This window comes from Oncorhynchus mykiss, chromosome 4 (genome assembly GCF_013265735.2).
Source record: "Oncorhynchus mykiss isolate Arlee chromosome 4, USDA_OmykA_1.1, whole genome shotgun sequence".
Lineage (NCBI taxonomy): Eukaryota > Metazoa > Chordata > Actinopteri > Salmoniformes > Salmonidae > Oncorhynchus > Oncorhynchus mykiss.
The window spans coordinates 40,973,080-40,999,177 of record NC_048568.1 but is presented as its reverse complement, the minus strand read 5'-3'; the positions used below and the strand labels follow the sequence as shown (position 1 = coordinate 40,999,177).

The 26,098-nt window shown below is 42.5% G+C and overlaps 2 protein-coding genes across 2 annotated transcripts in view; both read left to right on the top strand.

The window, feature by feature from the left end:
* Positions 1 to 8,749: 8,749 nt before the first annotated feature.
* LOC110521112 (visual system homeobox 2-like) lies at positions 8,750 to 16,322 on the top strand. Its single transcript, XM_036975446.1, has 5 exons — positions 8,750 to 9,126; positions 9,425 to 9,512; positions 10,541 to 10,664; positions 13,938 to 14,118; positions 15,256 to 16,322. The coding sequence occupies exons 1-5, from the start codon at positions 8,802 to 8,804 to the stop codon at positions 15,633 to 15,635; spliced, it is 1,098 nt and encodes a 365-aa protein (XP_036831341.1). The 5' UTR covers positions 8,750 to 8,801; the 3' UTR covers positions 15,636 to 16,322.
* A 4,704-nt stretch (positions 16,323 to 21,026) lies between these two features.
* The window catches only part of LOC110522633 (acetyl-coenzyme A synthetase 2-like, mitochondrial), a 29,797-nt gene continuing 24,725 nt past the window's right edge, over positions 21,027 to 26,098 (top strand). Inside the window, 3 exon segments of the mRNA XM_036976339.1 lie at positions 21,027 to 21,916; positions 24,232 to 24,328; positions 25,816 to 26,015. Of these exon segments, the coding sequence (XP_036832234.1) occupies positions 21,610 to 21,916; positions 24,232 to 24,328; positions 25,816 to 26,015 (604 nt within the window). The 5' untranslated portion in view covers positions 21,027 to 21,609.

Here is a 26,098-nt window from a genome sequence, read left to right as displayed (position 1 = left end):
AGATTTTGAGTGAAAACCTCCTTCCATCAGCAAGGGCATTGAAGATGAAACGTGGCTGGGTCTTTCAGCATGACAATGATTCCAAACACACCGCCCCATAGAAAATCAACCCCATAGAAAATCTTTGGAGGGAGTTGAAAGTCTGTGTTGCCCAGCAACAGCCCCAAAACATCACTGCTCTAGAGGAGATCTGCATGGAGGAATGGGCCAAAATACCAGCAACAGTGTGTGAAAACCTTGTGAAGACTTACAGAAAACGTTTGACCTCTGTCATTGCCAAAAAGGGTATATAACAAAGTATTGAAATAAACTTTTGTTATTGACCAAATACTTATTTTCCACCATAATTTGCAGATAAATTCATAAAAAATCCTACAATGTGATTTTCAGGATTTGTTTTCCTCATTTTGTCTGTCATAGTTGAAGTGTACCTATGGTGAAAATTACAGGCCTCTCTCATCTTTTTAAGTGGGAGAACTTGCACAATTGGTGGCTGACTAAATACTTTTTTGCCCCACACATGTCTCTCCAACCCCCCTTATCACATACTCTCAAACTGAAGTCATTTGTGTGTGCTACAACACATTTTGATTTGATTTGATACATCAAATGGTAGAGAGCCTCAAATATCACATTCATGTGTTACAAAATCCATCTACATGAATTGCAGCAAAGTTGTTTCCTGTTTCAGTCACGTCTTTGGTCACATTCATGTGGGTCGAACAAAAATACCTCAATGATTGGTTGATAAACAGAGCCTTCCAAAACGCAGGCGATGGCTGCAGGATAACGTTGGCGAAGAGCAACTGCAGAGACATGCAGTCGACCGAAGTCAAAACTTCATGACCTTTGATCACATGGTTTGTGTAAAGTCAACATGTGCAAGTCGGCAGGTAGGCAGGTGCAGGTGCAAGTCGGCAGGTAGGCAGGTGCAGGTGCAGGTGCAAGTCGGACAATTTTTATCCCCATAATGCAACATACTTTGAAAGGTGATCCGCTCGAACACGTCCCCTGTCATTCTGGTTGTGCATAATAGGAGCCACGGTGTGCATAGAAATAGGATAAGTAAGGGCCTCCCGGGTGGCGCAGTGAACTAAACTGTAATGTCCTCTACTCTACTGAACTAAACTGTAATGTCCTCTACTCTACTGAACTAAACCGTAATGTCCTCTACTCTACTGAACTAAACTGTAATGTCCTCTACTCTACTGAACTAAACTGTAATGTCCTCTACTCTACTGAACTAAACCGTAATGTCCTCTACTCTACTGAACTAAACCGTAATGTCCTCTACTCTACTGAACTAAACCGTAATGTCCTCTACTCTACTGAACTAAACTGTAATGTCCTCTACTCTACTGAACTAAACCGTAATGTCCTCTACTCTACTGAACTAAACCGTAATGTCCTCTACTCTACTGAACTAAACTGTAATGTCCTCTACTCTACTGAACTAAACTGTAATGTCCTCTACTCTACTGAACTAAACTGTAATGTCCTCTACTCTACTGAACTAAACCGTAATGTCCTCTACTCTACTGAACTAAACTGTAATGTCCTCTACTCTACTGAACTAAACTGTAATGTCCTCTACTCTACTGAACTAAACTGTAATGTCCTCTACTCTACTGAACTAAACCGTAATGTCCTCTACTCTACTGAACTAAACTGTAATGTCCTCTACTCTACTGAACTAAACTGTAATGTCCTCTACTCTACTGAACTAAACTGTACTGTCCTCTACTCTACTGAACTAAACTGTAATGTCCTCTACTCTACTGAACTAAACTGTAATGTCCTCTACTCTACTGAACTAAACTGTAATGTCCTCTACTCTACTGAACTAAACTGTAATGTCCTCTACTCTACTGAACTAAACTGTACTGTCCTCTACTCTACTGAACTAAACTGTAATGTCCTCTACTCTACTGAACTAAACTGTAATGTCCTCTACTCTACTGAACTAAACTGTAATGTCCTCTACTCTACTGAACTAAACTTTAATGTCCTCTACTCTACTGAACTAAACTGTAATGTCCTCTACTCTACTGAACTAAACCGTAATGTCCTCTACTCTACTGAACTAAACTGTACTGTCCTCTACTCTACTGAACTAAACTGTAATGTCCTCTACTCTACTGAACTAAACTGTAATGTCCTCTACTCTACTGAACTAAACTGTAATGTCCTCTACTCTACTGAACTAAACTGTAATGTCCTCCACTCTACTCTACTGAACTAAACTGTAATGTCCTCTACTCTACTGAACTAAACCGTACTGTCCTCTACTCTACTGAAGTAAACTGTACCGTCCTCTACTCTACTGAACTAAACTGTCCTCTATTCTACTGAACTAAACTGTCCTCTACTCTACTGAACTAAACTGTCCTCTACTGAACTAAACTGTACTGTCCTCTACTGAACTAAACTGTCCTCTACTCTACTGAAATAGTACTGTCGTCTACTGAATTAAACTGTCCTCTACTGAACTAACCTGTACTGTCCTCTACTCTACTGAAATAAACTGTACTGTCCTCTATTCTACTGAAATAAACCGTACTGTCCTCTACTGAACTAAACTGTACTGTACTCTACTGACATAAACTATACTGTACTGTACTCTACTGTACCCTACTCTACTGACATAAACTATACTGTACTGTACTCTACTGTACCCTACTCTACTGACATAAACTATACTGTACTGTACTCTACTGTACCGTACCCTACTCTACTGACATAAACTATACTGTACTGTACTCTACTGTACCCTACTCTACTGACATAAACTATACTGTACTGTAATCTACTGTACCCTACTCTACTGACATAAACTATACTGTACTGTACTCTACTGTACCCTACTCTACTGACATAAACTATACTGTACTGTACTCTACTGTACCCTACTCTACTGACATAAACTATACTGTACTGTACTCTACTGTACCCTACTCTACTGACATAATCTATACTGTATTGTACTATACTCTGCTGTACTCTACTAAATTAAATTATACTGTACTGTACTGTAGTGTACTCTTCTGTGTTTTACTCAGTGGTGTAAAGTAGGTAAACATACTTTAAAGTACTATTTAAGTAATTTTTTGAAGTATCTGTACTTTACTTTATTATTTCTATTTTTGACAACTTTCACTTTTACTTCACTACATTCCTGAAGAAAATAATGTATTTTTTACTCTCTACATTTTCCCTGACACCCAAAAGTATTTGTTACATTTTGAATGCTTAACAGGACAGGAAAATGGTCAAATTCACGCACTTATCAAGAGAACATCCCTGGTCATCCCCACTGTCTCTGATCTTTTGGACTCACTAAACAGAGAACATCCCTGGTCATCTCTACTGCCTCTGATCTGGAGGACTCACTAAACAGAGAACATCCCTGGTCATCCCTACTGCCTCTGATCTGGAGGACTCACTAAACAGAGAACATCCCTGGTCATCCCTACTGCCTCTGATCTGGAGGACTCACTAAACAGAGAACATCCCTGGTCATCTCTACTGCCTCTGATCTGGATGACTCACTAAACAGAGAACATCCCTGGTCATCTCTACTGCCTCTGATCTGGAGGACTCACTAAACAGAGAACATCCCTGGTCATACTGCCTCTGATCTGGCAGACTCACTAAACAGATGCTTCATTTGTAAATGATGTCTGAGTGTTGAACTGTGCCCCTGGCTATCTGTAAATGATGTCTGAGTGTTGAACTGTGCCCCTGGCTATCTGTAAATGATGTCTGAGTGTTGAACTGTGCCCCTGGCTATCTGTAAATTATGTCTGAGTGTTGAACTGTGCCCCTGGCTATCTGTAAATGATGTCTGAGTGTTGAACTGTGCCCCTGGCTATCTGTAAATGATGTCTGAGTGTTGAACTGTGCCCCTGGCTATCTGTAATGATGTGAGTGTTGAACTGTGCCCCTGGCTATTTGTAAATGATGTGAGTGTTGAACTGTGCCCCTGGCTATCTGTAAATGATGTCTGAGTGTTGAACTCTGCCCCTGGCTATCTGTAAATGATGTCTGAGTGTTGAACTGTGCCCCTGGCTATCTGTAATGATGTGAGTGTTGAACTGTGCCCCTGGCTATTTGTAAATGATGTGAGTGTTGAACTGTGCCCCTGGCTATCTGTAAATGATGTCTGAGTGTTGAACTGTGCCCCTGGCTATCTGTAAATTATGTCTGAGTGTTGGAGCGTGCCCCTGGCTATCTGTAAATGATGTCTGAGTGTTGGAGTGTGCCCCTGGCTATCTGTAAATTATGTCTGAGTGTTGGAGCGTGCCCCTGGCTATCTGTAAATTATGTCTGAGTGTTGGAGTGTTCCCCTGGCTATCTGTAAATGATGTCTGAGTGTTGGAGCGTTCCCCTTGCTATCTGTAAATTATGTCTGAGTGTTGGAGCGTGCCCCTGGCTATCTGTAAATGATGTCTGAGTGTTGGAGTGTGCCCCTGGCTATCTGTAAATTATGTCTGAGTGTTGGAGCGTGCCCCTGGCTGTCCATAAATTTAAAAAACAAGAAAATGGTACAGTATGGTTTGTTCAATATAAGGAATTTGAAATTATTTATGCTTTTATTTCTACTTTTGATACTTAAGTATATTTAAAAAAACAAATACTTTTAGACTTTTACTCAAGTTGAATTGTACTGGGCGACTTTCACTTTTACTTAAGTCATTTTCTATGAAGGTATCTTTACTTTTACTCAAGTATGACAATTGGTTACTTTTTCCACCACTGGTTCTACTGTGCTCTACTGTACTGTAATGTTCAAACTAGTAAAAAATAGCCTAGATGTCTATGATTAGTTTAGATTTGGATCTTGTCCGCACCAACCAAATTTGTACTTGTTTGGGTGGAGCTCATTAGAATAATGCCCAGCATTCTTTGCAAGTGTTATTTTTACATTTACATTTTGGTCATTCAGTAGATGTTCTTATCCAGAGTGATTTACAGTCAATGCATTCAACTAAGGTAGAGAAACAACAACATATTACAGTCATGGCAAGAACAAAAAATCTGTAACTGTTACTCAGAATGTTTTTTGTTGTTGAAGTGGTCTGTTGGTTTAGTGTGTATGTTGGAGTACTTTAAACATCACCACTGGCCGTTTTAAACCGTTTGAAAAGCTAACATTAGTGCATGTGACAAGATGGGAGCAACAATACATATTTTGTTGCAGTCTTCAGGTGGCTCCTCTTTCCTATTAAGAGATGTGGAAATTATTATTCTGATATATTTAATTAACTGTTAATTTAGCCATAGAATATGACCGAAAAATACATATTTTCAATGTCTGTAAATGACATATTTTCAATGTCCGGAAAATACATATTTTCGAAGGACAGAAAATATGTATTTTTACCTTTCCTTCAGCACCTAAAATGCATCTGATTTCAACTTCCGGAAAATACGTATTTTCAACGTCTTATAACCTTTCATTCAGTACCTGAAATACATGTGATGTCAACATCTGGAAAATATGTATTTTCAATGTCATTTTGCTTTCTTTCTGGGATGGTGAAAAATAGTAGCCTATAGCCTAGTATAAAATATACCTTATGACCTGTATTCTGTTGGTATTGAAATGCCTGTGGAATTTTAACAGGTTTTCACGTCTCCCAATAGTATAAAACCATAGCTCGGATCAAACGGGATTCTCATTGAGTATCTTTCTTCATTATGCATTTGTGTGCAAGTGCGCGTGAAAAGAATTCTGGCAGCAATTTATAATATTTTCCACATTATGTGCACGGCTGTTTCCTGAATGCTGAGGCAAATAGTGTCACGCAATGCACACTGCGTGGTTTGGTGATGTAGCGGCAGCAGCCCACCATCACAACATCCCACACGCGCGGTTCTAGATTGACAGCCTGACGCGTGACCTGCGACGCCAAACGGGTCCAGGATAAATCACGGATTTATTTATGCATTGCCACATGGCACTTTGATAAGGTCGGTGTTATCTCCTGCCTCCATCGAAAGGCGTCTGCTCATTTCCATAAATTGTATCTGTCCTCGACATAATTACGTGTCCAGATGTCCAAAAGTGTGCCAGAAATTATCTATGAGCGAATCAAACTCCGCCTTAATTGAATAATAGCGGATTTGAAAGGATTAGTTATGCAAAATTAAACGAGGGGTTATTTCCCACTCTTACCGAGCAAATCAAATGGGGATTTTTAATTTTCGCAAAATATCTCCTCCATTTAAAACGACAAAAACGGTTACAAAACATGTATTATCATGAGAAGGAGGTGAATGGAATAAAACTCAAGATATCTTTGACTTGATAATAAAACCTCTAAGCTTTAAGGGTGTCTTTGTTTGACCATGCTCTCAGCATCATTTTCGAAATGGGATTTAATTTTTCAAATCAACATCATCCTTTCTTTATTAATTCATTCACTCCATAGTCCTATAAGTTATATTAATGTGGTGAAATATCATCAACATCTCTCTATAAGAAACATTTAATAATTTCCTTCATTATTTGTGGTAATTATAGGGTATTACTGTAAAGTCAGTTGTTTATGTGTGTGTGTGTGTGTGTGTGTGTGTCCTAAATAGTCTCAACAGGCACGTTGTCCTCTTAATCACGTGACCTGTCAGTAAAAACGTCAACATCAACAGATGTGCAGACTGACGCATTCTGAACACCGAAGATAAAACACTTAGTATGCTAAACGAATTACAATTTGCAAATCGCTCGCCTAGCCACATGATTAGACGTTAAGGATTAATGTTTATTGCGTGCCTTTTTAACAAATAAATGAGTTAGTCTGTAAACTGGCTAAAAACTGTTTGAATTTGGGACCCGCCATTTTAGTTCTAGTGGTGTTTTTGGAATTAAGAACTAGAAGTTTTTTCTATTCTTTATTTGATAGGCTAAATCAGTGGTTGGCCAATTAATTAATTCATCAAGATTAAAGAATGTGCATTTTCATCATCTTAGTCGGATTAAGGTCAAATAGCCTATATAAAAATCCAGTCAAATTATACCTACAAATCGAAACACAACAAGACACAAAAAGCACTGGAATTATGACAGACATAACTAAATGTAGCCTTACAATTATTAAATGTTGTATTGCTGAATAATAATAATAATAATAGTAATAATAACAATATTAACAACATGTTTTTTCCTTGATTGTTTTTTTTCTTCCTTACTAGAGAAAATACCAAATATACAATACAACCATAGATTAATATATTGGTCATTTTCCAGTTTCAATATTGTGTAACATTGTGTCATATTTTGTTCTATGTTACGGACACGGGGACGATATGATTTTCAGAGCCAGTCAGGCAGAGACCAAACCATGTTCAAATTAAACCGTTTTATCCGGTTTTATCCGGATGGTTGGATACTTTACGACTCGATGGCTGCGAGATTAAAGCCCTGAAATCATCTAGACAGGGATAGACAGATGGAGAGCCCGGGCTACAGTGAAAGTAATACCCCGACCATTGTTTGTATGGATTGATTTATTGATTAAAGGTTTTACTCAATCAGTTGCGGCCATTTAATGTGTGAGTTCAGGGTTCAGTTGAACGGTCATGATTGGACAGCGAGAGTCATTTGTAGGGAATTGTTTTATAAGTATCCTTGAGATTAAATTATACTGAATATCACTTCATCCCTGAGAGAAACCTGAAACAATTAGATGAAAATTAAGTAGACTATACAGAATAGATGTTTGGATAGTCTTTATCGCTTGCCTGACAACTCAAACTGAATTATTCCGCTGCTCGACGCATAGTTCAGTCTGAGACTGCCATCAATGATGTCCTTTGCGGTGATGTACAAAACAAAGTCATCAGTGATTGGATCATCTCTAACCAATTACAGTATCAAAGACAATGACTCATTTTCAAACCGCATGTGTTCTGGCTCTGGCCCAACCCCATCGGTTTCTGGCACCAATCAGACCATCCTAGAATGTATTTCCATTCTAGAAATCGTCAGGGGGGTAGGCTACTCAGATCCAGACTCATTGTGGTGAAGTAACTAACATCCGTGTGCGTGGTATAGCGTTTGGGAGTTTGGGTAGACAGGCAACTATATCGCAGCATTAAAAAAAAAGTCATGGTTTACCTTCTTATTAATTGATGTGGTTCATAATTGGATACTTGATATAGTTTAGAATGAACTCATCCCTTCAAGCGTCATCTCATGTAAAAGCATGATTCATTGTTAGTCTACTTTACCAAATGCATACATGCATATAATCCATCATTTCGTTCAACTCAGACAGAAAACATAACAATGTTGAAGGATGTATCGATGTTCAACATCGATGCTCAGTTGAACAGAAGAAACCACTTAATAACTTCAAATAGAGAAGAAGCATGTATGTCAAGAGAAAAGTACATTATTTTGTGAACCACAGTGAAGGCGGCAAAAATGGTGGTGGTCTAATAAACCATGTTGTCTGGAAATGCCTTGAGTCTAAACAGAACCCAAGTCTTCCAATGTATTTCCATTTTAATCGATCTGCCGTCACGAAATAATCGCTCGACCCCTGTGTTCTGTCGGCGTTAAAGTTCTCTCTGTGGTGATTGGCTGAGAGAAACGAGGAACCTGTTGGATTAAAAAAAAATTCGGAGCCAATCAGGGAACCAATCAGGGTACACCATCAGAGAGAACAGTCTGACGTCATAACGGGGAAAAAAGAAGGTGACTGTTCTTTCAGACTTTTTTTGAATAAACTGGAGAGAAAAAAAGTATTCGCCTCTAAACCTAGTGGGATCCGGACTCCAGCAACAACCGTCAAAAAATGCGTTTGACTACGACGCACAAGTGCACAGGATTCGGAATCCAGGAGATTCTGGGTTTGAATAAGGAGCCACCCGCGGTTACGCGGCGTCCATTGGAATCTTTGCCGCACAGAGCGCACCTTCTGGCAGCTAGATCGGCTTTGGACTCGGCGGGAGTCGGGATTGGGATGGGAATTATTGGTCCAGGAGGAGGAATTCATTCGTTTTACAGCCAGCCTGCCTTTCTGGAGGTGTTACAGGAGGCGCAGAGTGTTCACCTTCAGCCGCTCAACGGGGCCAGGGCAATGGGACAGCTTGATGCGCACTACTCCGCAAGCTGCTCTGGTAAATGTGTAAACTATAGGCTAGCGTATAGACCTATACATTCTAAAAGTATATATATTTTAAGTAGAAAATAAGCTATTTATATATTTATTTTAATTTGAATGTTTATGTTTTTATCTTCAATAAATTGTAAATTGAAAATGTAATTTTTGTCTTAACGATTGCAAATTCTCTTATCCTGTTTTTGAACATATTTCTACACTGTACGATAACAGTTAATAAGTATTACATTGTAATAGTATTGGCAATAGACCTGTGGCTATTTATTTAATGATAAACTATGGCTATTTATTTCCAGATTCAGATGATATATCCTCCAGTGAAAAGACATTTCACTCCAAATCATTGATGAACCAAAACAAGAACAGAAAGAAGAGACGACACAGGTAAAACTCTGAAGGATAACTATATAACTAATATTTATCGCACTGTCTTTGAATTGAACTGTATGCCATTGAGGCTTATATAAGTAAACAAAATGCCGTGAGAACTTGTTTGTGAAGCATTTGGAAAGCGACATTTTCTAATTAATATAGCCTACAATATTCCTCAATTTTATAACAACATGTATTTGAACGAAAACGTCTAAATAAGCAAATAATTATCAAGTATGAATTGAAATAGATTTCTTACATGATTTGAATTCCTCGAAAATAATGACCAGATGGTATATAGCCTATATATATATATATATATATATATATATAAATATAATTAACTAATTAGTCAAGAGGTGGACATTTTCGATACAATTGCAACAAACAAAACAAAGCAGAGTATCTTTCTTCTTTGGATAACAGTGTCAATATTTCTGATGCTGTATATTCTACAAGTAGCCTACAAATAATGATGTGTAAATTATGTCCTGATAATGTCATTGATTTATGAAACTTAATTCAAATTTAATTTCTTTCTTCTAAATCAACATTTTCATTTTTGGAATTATTAAATCAATTTGTTTTGTGCCCCACTGCCATATGAACCAAACAAGCTAAATGTCATGCTTATTTTACTTTTATCTAACGAGGCAAGTCAGTTAAGAACAAATTCTTATTTTCAATGACGGGTGGGTTAACTGCCTGTTCAGGGGCAGAACGACAGATTTGTTGTCTAATAACTGTTATTAGCCTAGATTTGATTCAGAGTAGAAAGTGTGTGATGCCTTGTGCTTGATGTACACAGCACTTCATGAAATATATATATTTAAGGACAAATGTGTAAAAAAAAATATATATTTTATATGTGAACCTTTAATTTGTCCAGGATGTCCCATTGAGATCAGAATACCTCTTTTACAAGGGAGACCAGTTTTTATGGACTTGACACTTGAAGGAACAATTCAATGCTATGCAAATGTTTGTCACCAAAAATAACTTTGTTTGTGTGTGTGTCCCCTCTATAATGTTTCTATCAGGACTATATTCACGTCAGATCAGCTGGATGAGTTGGAGAAGGCTTTCAACGAGGCCCACTACCCTGATGTTTACGCCAGAGAGATGCTCTCCATGAAGACTGAACTTCCAGAGGACAGGATACAGGTGCATAACATACTGTAACCTAGCTGTGTGTGTGTGTGTGTGTTCAGTGTGTCAGTGTGTATGTTTGTGTGTGTGTGTGTCAGTGTGTTTGTGTGTATGTTTGTGTGTGTGTGTGTGTTCAGTGTGTTTGTGTGTGTGTGTTTGTGTGTATGTTTGTGTGTGTGTGTGTTCAGTGTGTTTGTGTGTGTGTGTGTGTCAGTGTGTTTGTGTGTGTGTGTCAGTGTGTATGTTTGTGTGTGTGTGTGTCAGTGTGTTTGTGTGTATGTTTGTGTGTGTGTGTCAGTGTGTATGTTTGTGTGTGTCAGTGTGTTTGTGTGTATGGTTGTGTGTGTGTGTCAGTGTGTTTGTGTGTATGTTTGTGTGTGTGTGTCAGTGTGTATGTTTGTGTGTGTGTGTGTGTGTCAGTGTGTTTGTGTGTATGTTTGTGTGTGTGTTCAGTGTGTTCAGTGTGTTTGTGTGTATGTTTGTGTGTGTGTGTGTCAGTTTGTTTGTGTGTGTGTGTTTGTGTGTATGTTTGTGTGTATGTTTGTGTGTGTGTGTGTCAGTGTGTTTGTGTGTGTGTGTCAGTGTGTTTGTGTGTATGTTTGTGTGTGTGTGTGTCAGTGTGTTTGTGTGTATGTTTGTGTGTGTGTGTATGCGTGCCTGCGTGCATGTATGTGTTTGTGTGTGTGTATGCTCGCGCATGAGTACGTATCCCCCACCCCATATACCTGCCGCGCGCACACACACACACACACACACACACACACACACACACACACACACACACACACACACACACACACACACACACACACACACACACCTCGTTGACTCCCACTTGATGCTGGTGTTTGTGCTGAAAATCTATCATTATCACCATACCCTCTCTGCTCAGTTCACACCCAATTTCCTCCTCTATCTTGGCACCATTCCCCCTGGGACTCAGTCATCCATCCATCCAGGGGGGGGCATAGAGATGCTTACCATTTACACTATACAAACAGCATGTGGGTGCAAGCAAGAATGCTAGGTAGTGCTACGTATCAACAGTCATTATCAGCCAATCCAGAAAGGGGTAATCTTCGATTAGTCACTTGCGTCGAGATATCGTGGAGGATTCAAATAATTTGTAATTTTGGGGGGGGGGGGGGGGGTATATTTGTTCTGTTACACACGTGTTTCTTGCATATCACAACTCCCCCTGAGACACCCGCAGAGAGTGGGGACACAGTCAGGGTCACCATTGTACAACACCCCTGGAGCAATTAGCATTACGTGCCTCACTCAAGGGCACAGCGACAGATTTTACACCTTGTCTCCTCCGGTATTTGAACCAGTAACCTTTCAGTTACTGGCCCAACGCGCCACCCTGGAGGCTACTTGCTGCCCTTATTTATTTGTATTTGTATTTGTTTTTAATTATTATTATTATACATAAAAATAAAAAAACACTTTAGTCCCGCCTTGTTCAGCTCCCACGGCCATGCTGACATCCCTCAATGGTCCCCCGTCCGTCCACTCCCCTTCTCTCTCTTTCCTTTCATTGAAAGTGAATGGCTTCTGATGTTTCACCACGCGAGGTCGCGTCCTAGTGTCAATGCACTGTTCGGTTTGAGCCAGAAATGAAATGATAACTACAGTGAAATTAATTAGCTTGGGTCAATGGCAGGGCTCTCCTGGGCTCTAGCTCTCTAATTTCCCTGGTGATATTTGAGCGCCTGTCTGTCCTCCATCCATTGATTGTCTCTAAAAAAATGTACGTATTTTTCAATCATCCTCCATGCACCCCTAGGGTCACCCTCCTGTCCTTTACTTTCTCAGCTCAGCTGCTTCGTACGTACGCACGCACGCACGCACGCACACACACACACACACACACACACACACACACACACACACACACACACACACACACACACACACACAGTCTTGCACAACCCTTAATGTAATTCTAACCCTAACCCTAGCTCCTAACCCTTAATGTAATTCTAATCCTAACACTAATTCTAACCTTAACCCTAAACCCCCTAGAAATAGCATTTTACCTCGTGGGGACTAACAAAATGTCCCCAGTTGGTCAAATTTTTGTTCCTTTATTATTCTTGTGGGAACTAGAAGTTAAACATGTCCACACACACGCACGCCCGCCCGCCCGGAGATAGAGGCGAGATCAGACCTATCACCAAGAGATAGGGGCCAGACCTATCACCAAGAGATAACGGCTATTATCAGATCTATCTCCATTTTATTTGACTAGGCAAGTCAGTTAAGAACAAATTCTTATTTTCAATGACGGCCTAGGTTAACTGGGTTAACTGCCTGTTCAGGGGCAGAACGACAGATTTGTTTGTACCTTGTCAGCTCGGGGATTTGAACTTGCAACCTTCCGGTTACTAGTCCAACGCTCTAATCACTAGGCTATCACTAGGCTACCCTGCCGCCCGTGAGATCTCCATGAGATAGGGGTTATCATTCTAGTTTGTTGGTGATGTGGACAGCAAGGAACTTGAAGGTCTCAACCTGCTCCACTACAGCCCCGTCGATGAGAATGAGGGTGTGTTCTGTCCTCCTTTTCCTGTTGTCCACAATCATCTCCTTAGTCTTGGTTACGTTGTGGGATAGGTTGTTATTCTGGCACCACCTGGCCAGGTCTCTGACCTCCTTATAGGCTGTCTCGTCATTGTCGGTGATCAGACCAACCACTGTTGTGTCGTCTGCAAACTTAATGATGGATGTTGTGGCTGGCCATGCACTCGTGGGTGAACAGGGAGTACAGGAGAGGACTGAGCACACACCCCTGGGGAGCTCCAGTGTTGAGGATCAGTGTGGCAGATGTGTTGCTAGGACCAAGAGGCTCCTCAACAGCTTCTACACCCTAGCCATACGGTTGCTGAAAAATTTATAAAATCTCCCCCGGACTATTTACATTGATACACTGCTGCTACTTGCTGATTATTATCTATGCATAGTCACCTAACCCCCACCTCAGTTAACCTGTACCCCTGCACACTGACTCGGTACCCCTGTATAAAACCTTGTTATTATTATTCTTATTGTGTTCGTTTTTCTTATTACTTTTTATTTTAGTCTATTTGGTAAATATTTTCTTAACTCTTCGTGAACTGCACTGTTGGTTAAGGGCTTGTCAGTAAAGCATTTCACGGTAAAGTCTACACTTGTTGTATTCGGCGCATGTGACAAATAAAGTTTCATACGATGTTTCAGCATATGTACCAAGATGTTAAAATAAACCTAAACTTCCATCCTCTGTCCCTTCCTCTCTCCCTGCAGGTTTGGTTTCAGAACCGCCGTGCCAAGTGGAGGAAGAGGGAGAAGTGTTGGGGTCACAGCAGTGTGATGGCGGAGTACGGCCTGTACGGTGCCATGGTCCGCCACTCCATCCCTCTGCCCGAGTCCATCCTCAAGTCAGCCAAGGACGGTATCATGGACTCCTGTGCCCCATGGCTACTTGGTAAGGTACTGCGTTAATGTGGGTTGGTGGGGTGGGGTGGAGTGTGTGTGTGTGTGTGTGTGTGTGTGTGTGTCTGTGTGTGTGTGTGTGTGTGTGTGTGTGTGTGTATCCACAGTACGCTGTCACTGTCTCATTGATCTACACTACTCAATTGACAGATAGGACGACAGGCAGAGATGTTAATTCAATCTGATAAAATAAAGATTATCACGATATTGATTAACACCCGTCATTGACACTTTTATCAACTCCCGACAAGCCCTGGGATGAAGTCTGACATTGAGATCATGGCCCTGCTCATTAAAAAAACCAAACTTGGATGTAGATAGTGCAGTATGTACGACTGAGAACGTTAAGGTGGGCGGCTTGCTTTACCGAACTCTCAGGTATCAATGTAAGACCCAGCTGCAGACCGTGTCGAAGTAACAATGTTTACTACAGCAACAGGGGCAAAGGTACAGGACGGCGGGCAGGCTCAGGGTCAGGCCCAGGCGGGTGGGTACAGGGTCAGGACAGGCAAGGGTCAAAAACCAGGAGGATGAGAAAAGAGAGACTGGGGAAAAGCAGGTGCTGATACAAAAAAAATGCTGGTTGACTTGACAAACAAGACGAGCTGGCAACAGACAAACAGAGAACACAGGTGTAAATACACAGGGGATAATATAGGGATATAAATACAAAAGGGATAATATAGGGATATAAATACACAAGGGATAATATAGGGATATAAGTACACAGGGGATAATGGGGAAGATGGGTGACACCTGGAGGGGGGGGGGGGGTGTGACACCTAACCACATACCATAGTTCAACGAGCAGTTTAAACCTCTGTGAACTGTTAGTGAAGGTGCCTTTGCCATGTTGCCTCCTCACCATGATGACCATGGTGGAGGTCAGACCATGGTGGAGGTCAGACCATGGTGGAGGTCAGAAACAATAACTGACCGAGACCTACCTGCCAGCTACAGCTCAGTACGAGCTTTAGTTTCCTAGTACTGTAGCGTCACTGTTTTTAGTCGTGTGTGTATGTGTGTGTGTGTGTGTGTGTGTGTGTGTGTGTGTGTGTGTGTCTCTCCAAGGGAGATGTGTTCTCACTCTGTTACCTACCGGAATACAAACGATTCCTTTTCCTTCCAGGTATGCACAAGAAGTCTATAGATACCCCTGTTCCGACCTCTCCTGTAAAACTGGAAGCTCCCCTCTCCAAACTTCCTGCCAGGGAACGAGAGAGGGAGAGAGTGGTGGAGCGAAAGGTAGAGGAAGAGGAGGAGGAGGAGAGGAGAGAGAATACCAGATCGCCCATATCCAAAGAGGAACTGAGAGAGAATAGCATCGCAGCACTCAGGGCTAAAGCTCTGGAACACAGCGCTAAGATGCTGGGGACACATCCTGATGGAGGACCACTGGGGACAGTTTCAGGGGACGTACCAGTGGGGCAGAGACAGCCGACGGAGACAGAGGACAAACAGACAGAAGGACAGTTGAATCCTGCAGAGAAGATAGAGCCCAGTCACTGATATGAACGCATTCTTCTAAAGACTATGCTAGGGCCTGTTGATGCCCTCTCTGTAAAGAACACTGTTTACATACTCCTGACATCCATACCATTATAAAAAAAGATAGTATTAGTTACAATACACATTATTCTTTCTAGCAAAATATATTCATAATGTTCCTATGACACCAATACCGGATTTCGTCAACCTCCACAATCCTCCTGTCATGGGGATTCATTTTGTCCAGATCAAATTTTCCATCATGGGAATTCCAACTCAGTAAACTACTACAACTATACCCTGGTCTATACCTGTCTACTATGTTGTAATCTGGCAGCTATTTGGCAGCTTGCAATTGTACAACTTTAAGAAGACTTAACTATTTGGTTACATGGATCAGTCTTTGCATATTGTACTGGCCCATATTATTTTCCAAGGTAATAGTCAAACCACACAAGGTGAAAGATACATGTTATGATAAAAATGCTGTGGAATAATGTGAACATCAAGAGACTCATCTTGAGAGGATGCATGAACATTTTTACACAAAATAGACTTATCCCCTTGAAATGTACACCTGCTCGTCTAACATCTCATTCCAAAATCATGGGCATTAACATGGAGTTGGTCCCCACTTTGCTGCTACAACCAGCCTCCACTATTCTGGGAAGGCTTTCCACTAGATGTTGGAACATTGCTGCGGGGACTTGCTTCGATTCAGCCACAAGAGCATTAGTGAGGTTGGACACTGATGTTGGGCGATTAGGCCTGGCTCACAGTTGCCGTTCCAGTTCATCCCAAAGATGGGGTTGAGGTCAGGGCTCTGTGCAGGTCAATCAAGTTCTTCCACACCGATCTCGACAAACCATTTCTGTATGGACCTCGCTTTGTGCAAGGGGACATTGTCATGCTGAAACAGGAAAGGGCCTTCCCCAAACTGTTGCCACAATGTTGGAATCACAGAATCGTCTAGAATGTCATTGTATTATGTAGCGTTAAAATGTCCCTTCACTGGACCTAAGGGGCCTAGACCGAACCATGAAAAACAGCCCCAGACCATTATTCCTCCTCCACTAAACTTTACAGTTGGCACTATGCATTCGGGCAGGTAGCGTTCTCCTGGCATCCGCCAAACCCAGATTTGTCCATCGGACTGCAAAACGGTGAAGCCTGATTCATCACTCCAGAGAACCCGTTTACACCACTCCAACTGACACTTGGCAATGTGTATGGTGATCTGAGGCTTGTGTGAGGCTGCTCGGCCATGGAAACCCAGTTCATGAAGCTCCCAATGAACAGTTCTTGTGCTGACGTTGCTTCCAGAGGAAGTCTGGAAGTCGGTAGGGAGTGTTGCAACCGAGGACAAACATTTTTTATGCACTACGTGCTTCAGCACTAGGCGGTCCCGTTCTGTGAGCTTGTGTGGCCTACCACTTCGCAGTTGAGCCGTTGTTGCTCCTAGATGTTTCCACTTCACAATAACAGACAGCTACAGTTGACCGGGGGCAGCTCTGGCAGGGCAGAAATTTGACGAACTGGCTTGTCGGAAAGCTGGCATCCAATGAAAGAGACACGTTGAAAATCACTGAGCTCTTCAGTACGGAACATTTTACTGCCAGTGTTTGTCTATGGAGATTGCATGGCTGTCTGTTCGATTTTATACACCTGTCAGCAATGGGTGTGGCTGAAATAGCCGAATCCACTAAATTGAAGGGGTGTCCACATACCTTTGTATATATGGTGTGTGGTGGATTTCATCTTACCTATGATAGAAATATTAGAATTATGACATATAGCTACATTCATGTAGTTGGAAATCAACAAGCTGTGTTTGTTTTTTGTCTATGTGTTCTGTATATTTAAATAGTAATACAAATGTTATTGTTATAAAGATGAAAGATTTCCTGGGTGTTTTTTGTGTGCAAATACATTTAATTAAGAGTAGCTTATAATTACATAAAACACATGATATATTATGACAGATATAGGCATAATCGACATATAGGTTCATGGTTATAATTTAGTTTTAAATTAGGTATACTCGAATTTCACCAAAATATAATAGCCTATACCAGTGGTCACCACCCGGTCGATCGCGATCTACTAGTGGAGCACCAAACATGTCTGTAGAAAAAGCCAACGATAAAGTCTTGCGCTCATTGTTTTTATTCTGTTGCGCTGTTGCCTGTAGATGCACTTGATTCAGAAGTCCCGCGCGCACCGGGTAAGCAAAGTGTTCTTATTTCGAACCATTTCATTTGTCTGAAAATACAAACTCCGCCTACCCTGCAGACCAGGAGATCTGTTGCTAAATCGAGTGTGCCTACTGCGCTGGCCAATCGGATAGCTCAAATCACCGTGCCTATAAAAGAGCTTCCACTACCCCTGGCCACAGAACAGTTTGATACGCTACTACCGTACGTACGTAAAGAATGAATAACTTTTAAACCATGACCACACAGAAAATGTCTAAGAATACAGCAACGAGCTGCTGTTTTTATGAGTGAGTTCATGTTTAAGTTTTTATTCAGCACCGTCAACAGTGTTTTATTCACCATTATTATAAAACATAAAACGTGCTTCTCTGTACGTCCTGTCGCACTGCAACTGCGATGAATGACTAGCCAACAGCGGAGGCTGGTGGGGGGAGCTATAGGAGGACGGGCTCGTTGTAATGACTGGAATGGAATCAATGGAACGGAGTCAAACAAGTGGTTTCCATATGTCTGATACCTTTCCACAAATTCCATTCCAGCCATTACAATGAGCCTGTCCTCCTATAGCTCACCCCACTAAATCAAATAAAATCACATTTTATTGATCAGCACACATTTTTAGCGGGTGTAGAGAAATGCTTGTGTTCCTAGCTCCAACAGTGCAGTAATATCTAACAATTCACAACAGTACACACAAATCTAAAAGTAAAATAAATATATACAAGCAATGTCGGAGTGGCATTGACTAAAATACAGTAGAATAGAATACAGTATATACATATGCCGTACATACCTACACGTACGCTACGGTCACAAGACGCAGGCCTCCTAATTGTCCCTAGAATTTTTAAGCAAACAGCTGGAGGCAGGGCTTTCTCCTATAGAGCTCCATTTTTATGGAACGGTCTGCCTACCCATGTCAGAGACGCAAACTCGGTCTCAACCTTTAAGTCTCTACTGAAGACTCATCTCTTCAGTGGGTCATATGATTGAGTGTAGTCTGGCCCAGGAGTGGGAGGGTGAACGGAAAGGCTCTGGAGCAACGAACCACCCTTGCTGTCTCTGCCTGGCCGGTTCCCCTCTTTCCACTGGGATTCTCTGCCTCTAACCCTATTACAGGGGCTGAGTCACTGGCTTTACTGGGGCTCTCTCATGCCGTCCCTGGAGGAGGTGCGTCACCTGAGTGGGTTGAGTCACTGATGTGGTCATCCTGTCTGGGTTGGCGCCCCCCCCCCCCCCTTAAGTTGTGCCGTGGCGGAGGTCTTTGTGGGCTATACTCAGCCTTGTCTCAGGATGGTAAGTTGGTGGTTGAAGATATCCCTCTAGTGGTGTGGGGGCTGTGCTTTGGCAAAGTGGGTGGGGTTATATCCTTCCTGTTTGGCCCTGTCCGGGGGTGTCCTCGGAGTGGGCCACAGTGTCTCCTGACCCCTCCTGTCTCAGCCTCCAGTATTTATGCTGCAGTAGTTTATGTGTCGGGGGGCTAGGGTCAGTTTGTTATATCTGGAGTACTTCTCCTGTCCTATTCGGTGTCCTGTGTGAATCTAAGTGTGCGTTCTCTAATTCTCTCCTTCTCTCTTTCTCTCTCTCGGAGGACCTGAGCCCTAGGACCATGCCCCAGGACTACCTGACATGATGACTCCTTGCTGTCCCCAGTCCACCTGGCTGTGCTGCTGCTCCAGTTTCAACTGTTCTGCCTTATTATTATTCGACCATGCTGATCATTTATGAACATTTGAACATCTTGGCCATGTTCTGTTATAATCTCCACCCGGCACAGCCAGAAGAGGACTGGCCATCCCACATATGCTCTCTCTAATTCTCTCTTTCTTTCTCTCTCTCGGAGGACCTGAGCCCTAGGACCATGCCCCAGGAATACCTGACATGATGACTCCTTGCTGTCCCCAGTCCACCTGACTGTGCTGCTGCTCCAGTTTCAACTATTCTGCCTTATTATTATTCGACCATGCTGGTCATTTATGAACATTTGAACATCTTGACCATGTTTTGTTATAATCTCCACCCGGCACAGCCAGAAGAGGACTGGCCACCCCACATAGCCTGGTTCCTCTCTAGGTTTCTTCCTAGGTTTTGGCCTTTCTAGGGAGTTTTTCCTAGCCACCGTGCTTCTTCACCTGCATTGCTTGCTGTTTGGGGTTTTAGGCTGGGTTTCTGTACAGCACTTTGAGATATCAGCTGATGTACGAAGGGCTATATAAAATAAATTTGATTTGAAATTTGATATGAGTAAAGCAGTGTGTAAACATTAAGCAATATGTAAACAACACGAGCCTCCTTGCTAGCCAAGTATATTAATAGCCCTGCGTTTGTATTATTATTAGCAGCTCGTCGTGTCTATTTATAGAGGAATATTTTAACTTTCTCTGGTCGTAGGAACAACATGTATTTGTGCATGAGGGAGACGCAGTGTGACTCGAGTTTCGTCATCGTGTGGAAGAAGGTGTATCCTCTGTCAGTCTCACCGGAGGAAAGGACTGAGAGAGCAGGGACCGTGAGAAAGAACGGTCATCCAACTCGGAATTGCAAGTCGGAAAGTTGGCCATCTTTCTGGGGCTCAGACCTTCCGACCTGAAGATCACTGGCCTCATGATTTGACCTCGTTTTTTTTGTTCAGTTGTCTTGGAAGCACCATGACTAACAGGTGCAGGTACCATCAGTCCAGTAAAATAAAAATAAACATTATTTCAATTCATGCTCCTCGGTGCCTTGCAAGTGCTACACCAACTGATCAATGTTGTTATCAAAGCTATAGTTTTGAAATTTAATATGGTCTGAGAATAACAATATTGGCAGGCCAAGCACACAGACAATATGCTGTGATAATGTATTAGGCCTACTGCCCAAACCTCATTCCGAAAGAACTGTTTTATAAGCTTAATGTTACATTTTTTTTAAAAGTCAGCGGTAGATCTCGTCTTGCTTTTTGACTGTGACAGTGATCTTGACTCAGAAAAGGTTGGGTATGGGCCTCCCGACTGGTCAAAGGGATCGCATCGCAGTGCTAGCTGTGCCATTAGAGACATTGGTTCAAGTCCAGGTTCTGTCGCAGCCGGCCGCGACTGGGAGACCCATGGGGCGGCGCACAATTGGCCCAGCGTCGTCCAGGTTAGGAAGGGCTTGGCCGGCAGGGATGTCCTTGTCCCATCGCGCACTAGCTACCCCTGTGGAGGGCGAGCGCAGTGCACGCTGACACGGTCGCCAGGTGTACAATGTTTCCTCCGACACGTTCGTGCGACTGGCTTCGTTAAAAAGCAGTGCGGCCTGGTTGGGTTGTGTTTCGGAGGACGCGCGGCTCTCGACCTTCGCCTCTCCCGAGTTCGTACGGGAGTTGCAGCGATGAGACAAGATTGGATACCATTAAATTGCGGAGAAAATGGGGTAAAAAATAAATGGAAAAGTTGGTGACCACTGGCCTATACTATAGCCTAATCAAGTAAAAAAAATCTAATGGGGGTGGAAATGCCCCACTTTAGTCATCTGTTGTCATTGGCTGGCCCAACTTCTGCGCCTTTATTGTCGGCCCACAATGGACTCCGACTTCCCTTTAAATGCATCTGCTTCGAATGTCTCACTCAAAAAAAGTTTTGCTGGAGTCGTAATGGTTCGTTTGATAAAACACAAACCCGTTGTCATTATGTATATGTGATTTTAAATGTGCTTTTTAATGCTTTTAAATGTTGTTTCACAATTTTGGTGGATAAAGGATACGATCTATCTTCTTCGGAATAGACTGTCTTTATGACAAAGAACTTCGTTTCACGATGTGTTCGCTTTGGAGAGGCTCTTTGTTGACTCTCACTTCGTCATTAAACCGACGGGTTTTTCAATGCTGTCGACAGTTCGGCAGAAGCTACAATATAGCATCATGTATGCCGGAGGCAGTTGCATTCCAAGGTGTCAGTGATCATTCGGGACTGTACAAATTCTCCGTCAACGAAAGTGACCGGTTTTGGGGCGCAGTGGCGCGCCAGAGGCTGTCGTGGATAAGTCCCTTTCACACGGTTCAGAACTGTGACTTCAGTCAAGGCAAAATAAAATGGTTTGAAGGGGGAAAACTCAATGTATCTGGTAAGATAACGTTTTCTCCACAAAATATACAATATGTAAGAAATATTTTCAATTGTTTTTGTACTGCTATATCTAAACCATATTCTAGCTAACGTACCTAATAGCCAGTGTAATAACCATGTGGATTGTTTTTTTTTTTTTTACCTTAAAATAAAAAGCTCCATAGAGTTGTTTTGATTGGTTGAAATACATTTGACCTTTATTTTGAAAAGAATAATTCTGTAGTAAATATAGTATAGTAAATATTCCCTGCCAGTTCCATTTCTCTGCCAGTAGAGTCACCCAGAGTAACTGCCTCAACCAGTTGGTCCTATATCCCCTGCCAGTAGAGTCACCCAGAGTAACTACCTCAACCAGTTAGTCCTATATCCCCTGCCAGTAGAGTCACCCAGAGTAACTGCCTCAACCAGTTGGTCCTATATCCCCTGCCAGTAGAGTCACGCAGAGTAACTGCCTCATCCAGTTGGTCCTATATCCCCTGTCAGTAGAGTCACCCAGAGTAACTACCTCAACCAGTTGGTCCTATATCCCCTGTCAGTAGAGTCACCCAGAGTAACTGCCTCAACCAGTTGGTCCTATATCCCCTGCCAGTAGAGTCACGCAGAGTAACTGCCTCATCCAGTTGGTCCTATATCCCCTGCCAGTAGAGTCACCCAGAGTAACTGCCTCAACCAGTTGGTCCTATATCCCCTGCCAGTAGAGTCACGCAGAGTAACTGCCTCATCCAGTTGGTCCTATATCCCCTGCCAGTAGAGTCACCCAGAGTAACTACCTCAACCAGTTGGTCCTATATCCCCTGTCAGTAGAGTCACCCAGAGTAACTACCTCATCCAGTTGGTCCTATATCCCCTGCCAGTAGAGTCACCCAGAGTAACTGCCTCAACCAGTTAGTCCTATATCCCCCACCAGTAGAGTCACCCAGAGTAACTACCTCAACCAGTTAGTCCTATATCCCCTGTCAGTAGAGTCACCCAGAGTAACTACCTCAACCAGTTGGTCCTATATCCCCTGCCAGTAGAGTCACCCAGAGTAACTACCTCAACCAGTTGGTCCTATATCCCCTGTCAGTAGAGTCACCCAGAGTAACTACCTCAACCAGTTAGTCCTATATCCCCTGCCAGTAGAGTCACCCAGAGTAACTACCTCAACCAGTTGGTCCTATATCCCCTGCCAGTAGAGTCACCCAGAGTAACTACCTCAACCAGTTGGTCCTATATCCCCTGCCAGTAGAGTCACCCAGAGTAACTGCCTCAACCAGTTGGTCCTATATCCCCTGTCAGTTCCATTTCTCTGCCAGTAGAGTCACCCAGAGTAACTACCTCAACCAGTTGGTCCTATATCCCCTGTCAGTAGAGTCACCCAGAGTAACTACCTCAACCAGTTGGTCCTATATCCCCCACCAGTAGAGTCACCCAGAGTAACTGCCTCAACCAGTTGGTCCTATATCCCCTGTCAGTAGAGTCACCCAGAGTAACTGCCTCAACCAGTTAGTCCTATATCCCCTGTCAGTAGTCACCCAGAGTAACTACCTCATCCAGTTGGTCCTATATCCCCTGTCAGTTCCATTTCTCTGCCAGTAGAATCACCCAGAGTAACGTCCTTCAATGTTGCTGGACTCAAGGAAGAATAGTTGTTTCCTTGGCAGGAACTAATGGGATCCTTAATAAAGACAAACAGTACCAATTACTGGGTTCAGTCAGGAGGAGAAGACACTGATGGAATCTATCATGAGAACATTCACATTGACACACAGGCTCTCTTGTGTTGTGAACGAACTAAGCGTTTATCCCAATGTATTTACCAGGAAACAACCAAGCTATTGGCAGAATACTCAAGTTAATTTAGATTGAAAAGAACAGCAGAGCTGAACTGCTTTGAAACTGACTTTCACTTCTCTCTGTGTGTGTGTGTGTGTGCCTGCGTACATACCTATATGTATGTGCGCTTGTCTGTATGTGTGAGTGTGCGTGCGTATGTTTTTGTGTGTTTGTGTGTCTTTATGTATGAGTGTGTGTGTGTGTGTGTGTGTGTGTGTGTGTGTGTGTCTGCATGTGTGAGCGTGCGTATCTGTGTGTGTGTGTGCGTGTGTGCGTGCGTGCGTGTTTGTGTGTCTGTATGTGTGAGTGTGAGTGTGAGTGTGTGTGTGTGTGTGTGTGTGTGTGTGCATGTGTGTGTGTCTATGTGTGAGTGGTGTGTGTGTGTGTCTGTATGTGTGAGTGTGAGTGCGTGTGTGTGTGTGCGTGTGTGTGTGTGTGCGTGTGTGCGTGTGCGTGCGTGCGTGTGTGTGTGTATTGTGTGTGTGTGCGTGCGTGCAGTGAACTGCTTGGATCGTCACGTTCACACTTGTCCAGAGAGAGTGGCTCTGATCTGGGAGAGAGATGAACCTGGAACTGAGGTCAAGATCACCTACAGGTCTGGAACTATCACAATCACTATACAACATCTCATGTGGGAACACACTTTAAATTCATTATCATTCATACAGCAAATCCATGTCTTTGTAGCGACTGTGACCCAACAAAAGCGACCTCATCAAGAGGTTTGGACTTCTTGACGCAGCGGTTAAGGCGTTAGCTTGACAGTCGCTGGACCTGGGTTTGAGTCCCGGGCGGGACTACCCCGTGGATTCGCTACACTATGAACATCCATGTAGTTTAGTTGTTCCCTGGTGCATGGCGGGTTATCTCTCAGATCATTTCTTACCTGAAATAATGTTTCGGTGGGGTTACCTCATGTATAACTGAGACGACCAAAATATAATCGCAAAGAGTAGGACCTATCACATCTACTGTAGTCTATACACAAAGAGTAGATCTATCACAACTACTGTAATCTATACTCAATGAGTTGGACCTATCACATCTACTGTAGTCTATACACAAAGAGTAGATCTATCACAACTACTGTAATCTATACTCAATGAGTTGGACCTATCACATCTACTGTAGTCTATACACAAAGAGTAGATCTATCACAACTACTGTAATCTATACTCAATGAGTTGGACCTATCACATCTACTGTAGTCTATACACAAAGAGTAGATCTATCACAACTACTGTAATCTATACTCAATGAGTTGGACCTATCACATCTACTGTAGTCTATACACAAAGAGTAGATCTATCACAACTACTGTAATCTATACTCAATGAGTTGGACCTATCACATCTACTGTAGTCTATACACAAAGAGTATATCTATCACAACTACTGTAGTCTATACACAAACAGTAGGCCTATCTCAACTACTGTAATCTATACTCAAAGATCAAAGAGTAGGACCTATCACATCTACTGTAGTCTATACACAAAGAGTAGATCTATCACAATTACTGTAATCTATACTCAATGAGTTGGACCTATCACATCTACTGTAGTCTATACACAAAGAGTAGATCTATCACAACTACTGTAATCTATACTCAAAGAGTTGGACCTATCACATCTACTGTAGTCTATACACAAAGAGTAGATCTATCACAACTACTGTAATCTATACTCAATGAGTTGGACCTATCACATCTACTGTAGTCTATACACAAAGAGTAGATCTATCACAACTACTGTAATCTATACTCAATGAGTTGGACCTATCACATCTACTGTAGTCTATACACAAAGAGTAGATCTATCACAACTACTGTAATCTATACTCAATGAGTTGGACCTATCACATCTACTGTAGTCTATACACAAAGAGTAGATCTATCACAACTACTGTAATCTATACTCAAAGTAGGCCTATCTCAACTACTGTAATCTATACTCAAAGAGTAGGCCTATCTCAACTACTGTAATTTACATACAAGGATAGACAGTATAAATACACATACTCATCACCCCTCACACCCTCATTCCCCTTCGTATCACCCAACTTTATTGACATTTTTCTCCACAGACAGCTACTGGAGCTGACCTGTCGCCTGGGCAACCTGCTGAAGCGCCAGGGGGTGCGGAGGGGGGACTGTGTGACTATCTACATGCCCCCCTGCCCCCTGGCAGTGGCCTCCATGTTGGCGTGCGCCCGGATAGGTGCGGCCCACAATGTGGTCTTCGCCGGGTTCAGCTCCGAGGCCCTGGCTGATCGCATCAGAGACGGTGAGGGGTCGTCACTGTCTGGCCAAGTTGCTAAGTCATAAGCCCTGCTTATTTCTACAACTTACCTTCATAAAATCCGATTT

What these genes read in the sequence shown, in the direction of transcription:
- LOC110521112 (XM_036975446.1), top strand. Translation starts at nt 8,802, where the DNA reads ATGCGTTTGACTACGACGCACAAGTGCACAGGATTCGGAATCCAGGAG. An exon ending in CTACTCCGCAAGCTGCTCTG is followed by an intron (nt 9,127 to 9,424) that starts GTAAATGTGTAA and finishes ATTTATTTCCAG; the next exon opens with ATTCAGATGATATATCCTCC. An exon ending in AGAAAGAAGAGACGACACAG is followed by an intron (nt 9,513 to 10,540) that starts GTAAAACTCTGA and finishes TGTTTCTATCAG; the next exon opens with GACTATATTCACGTCAGATC.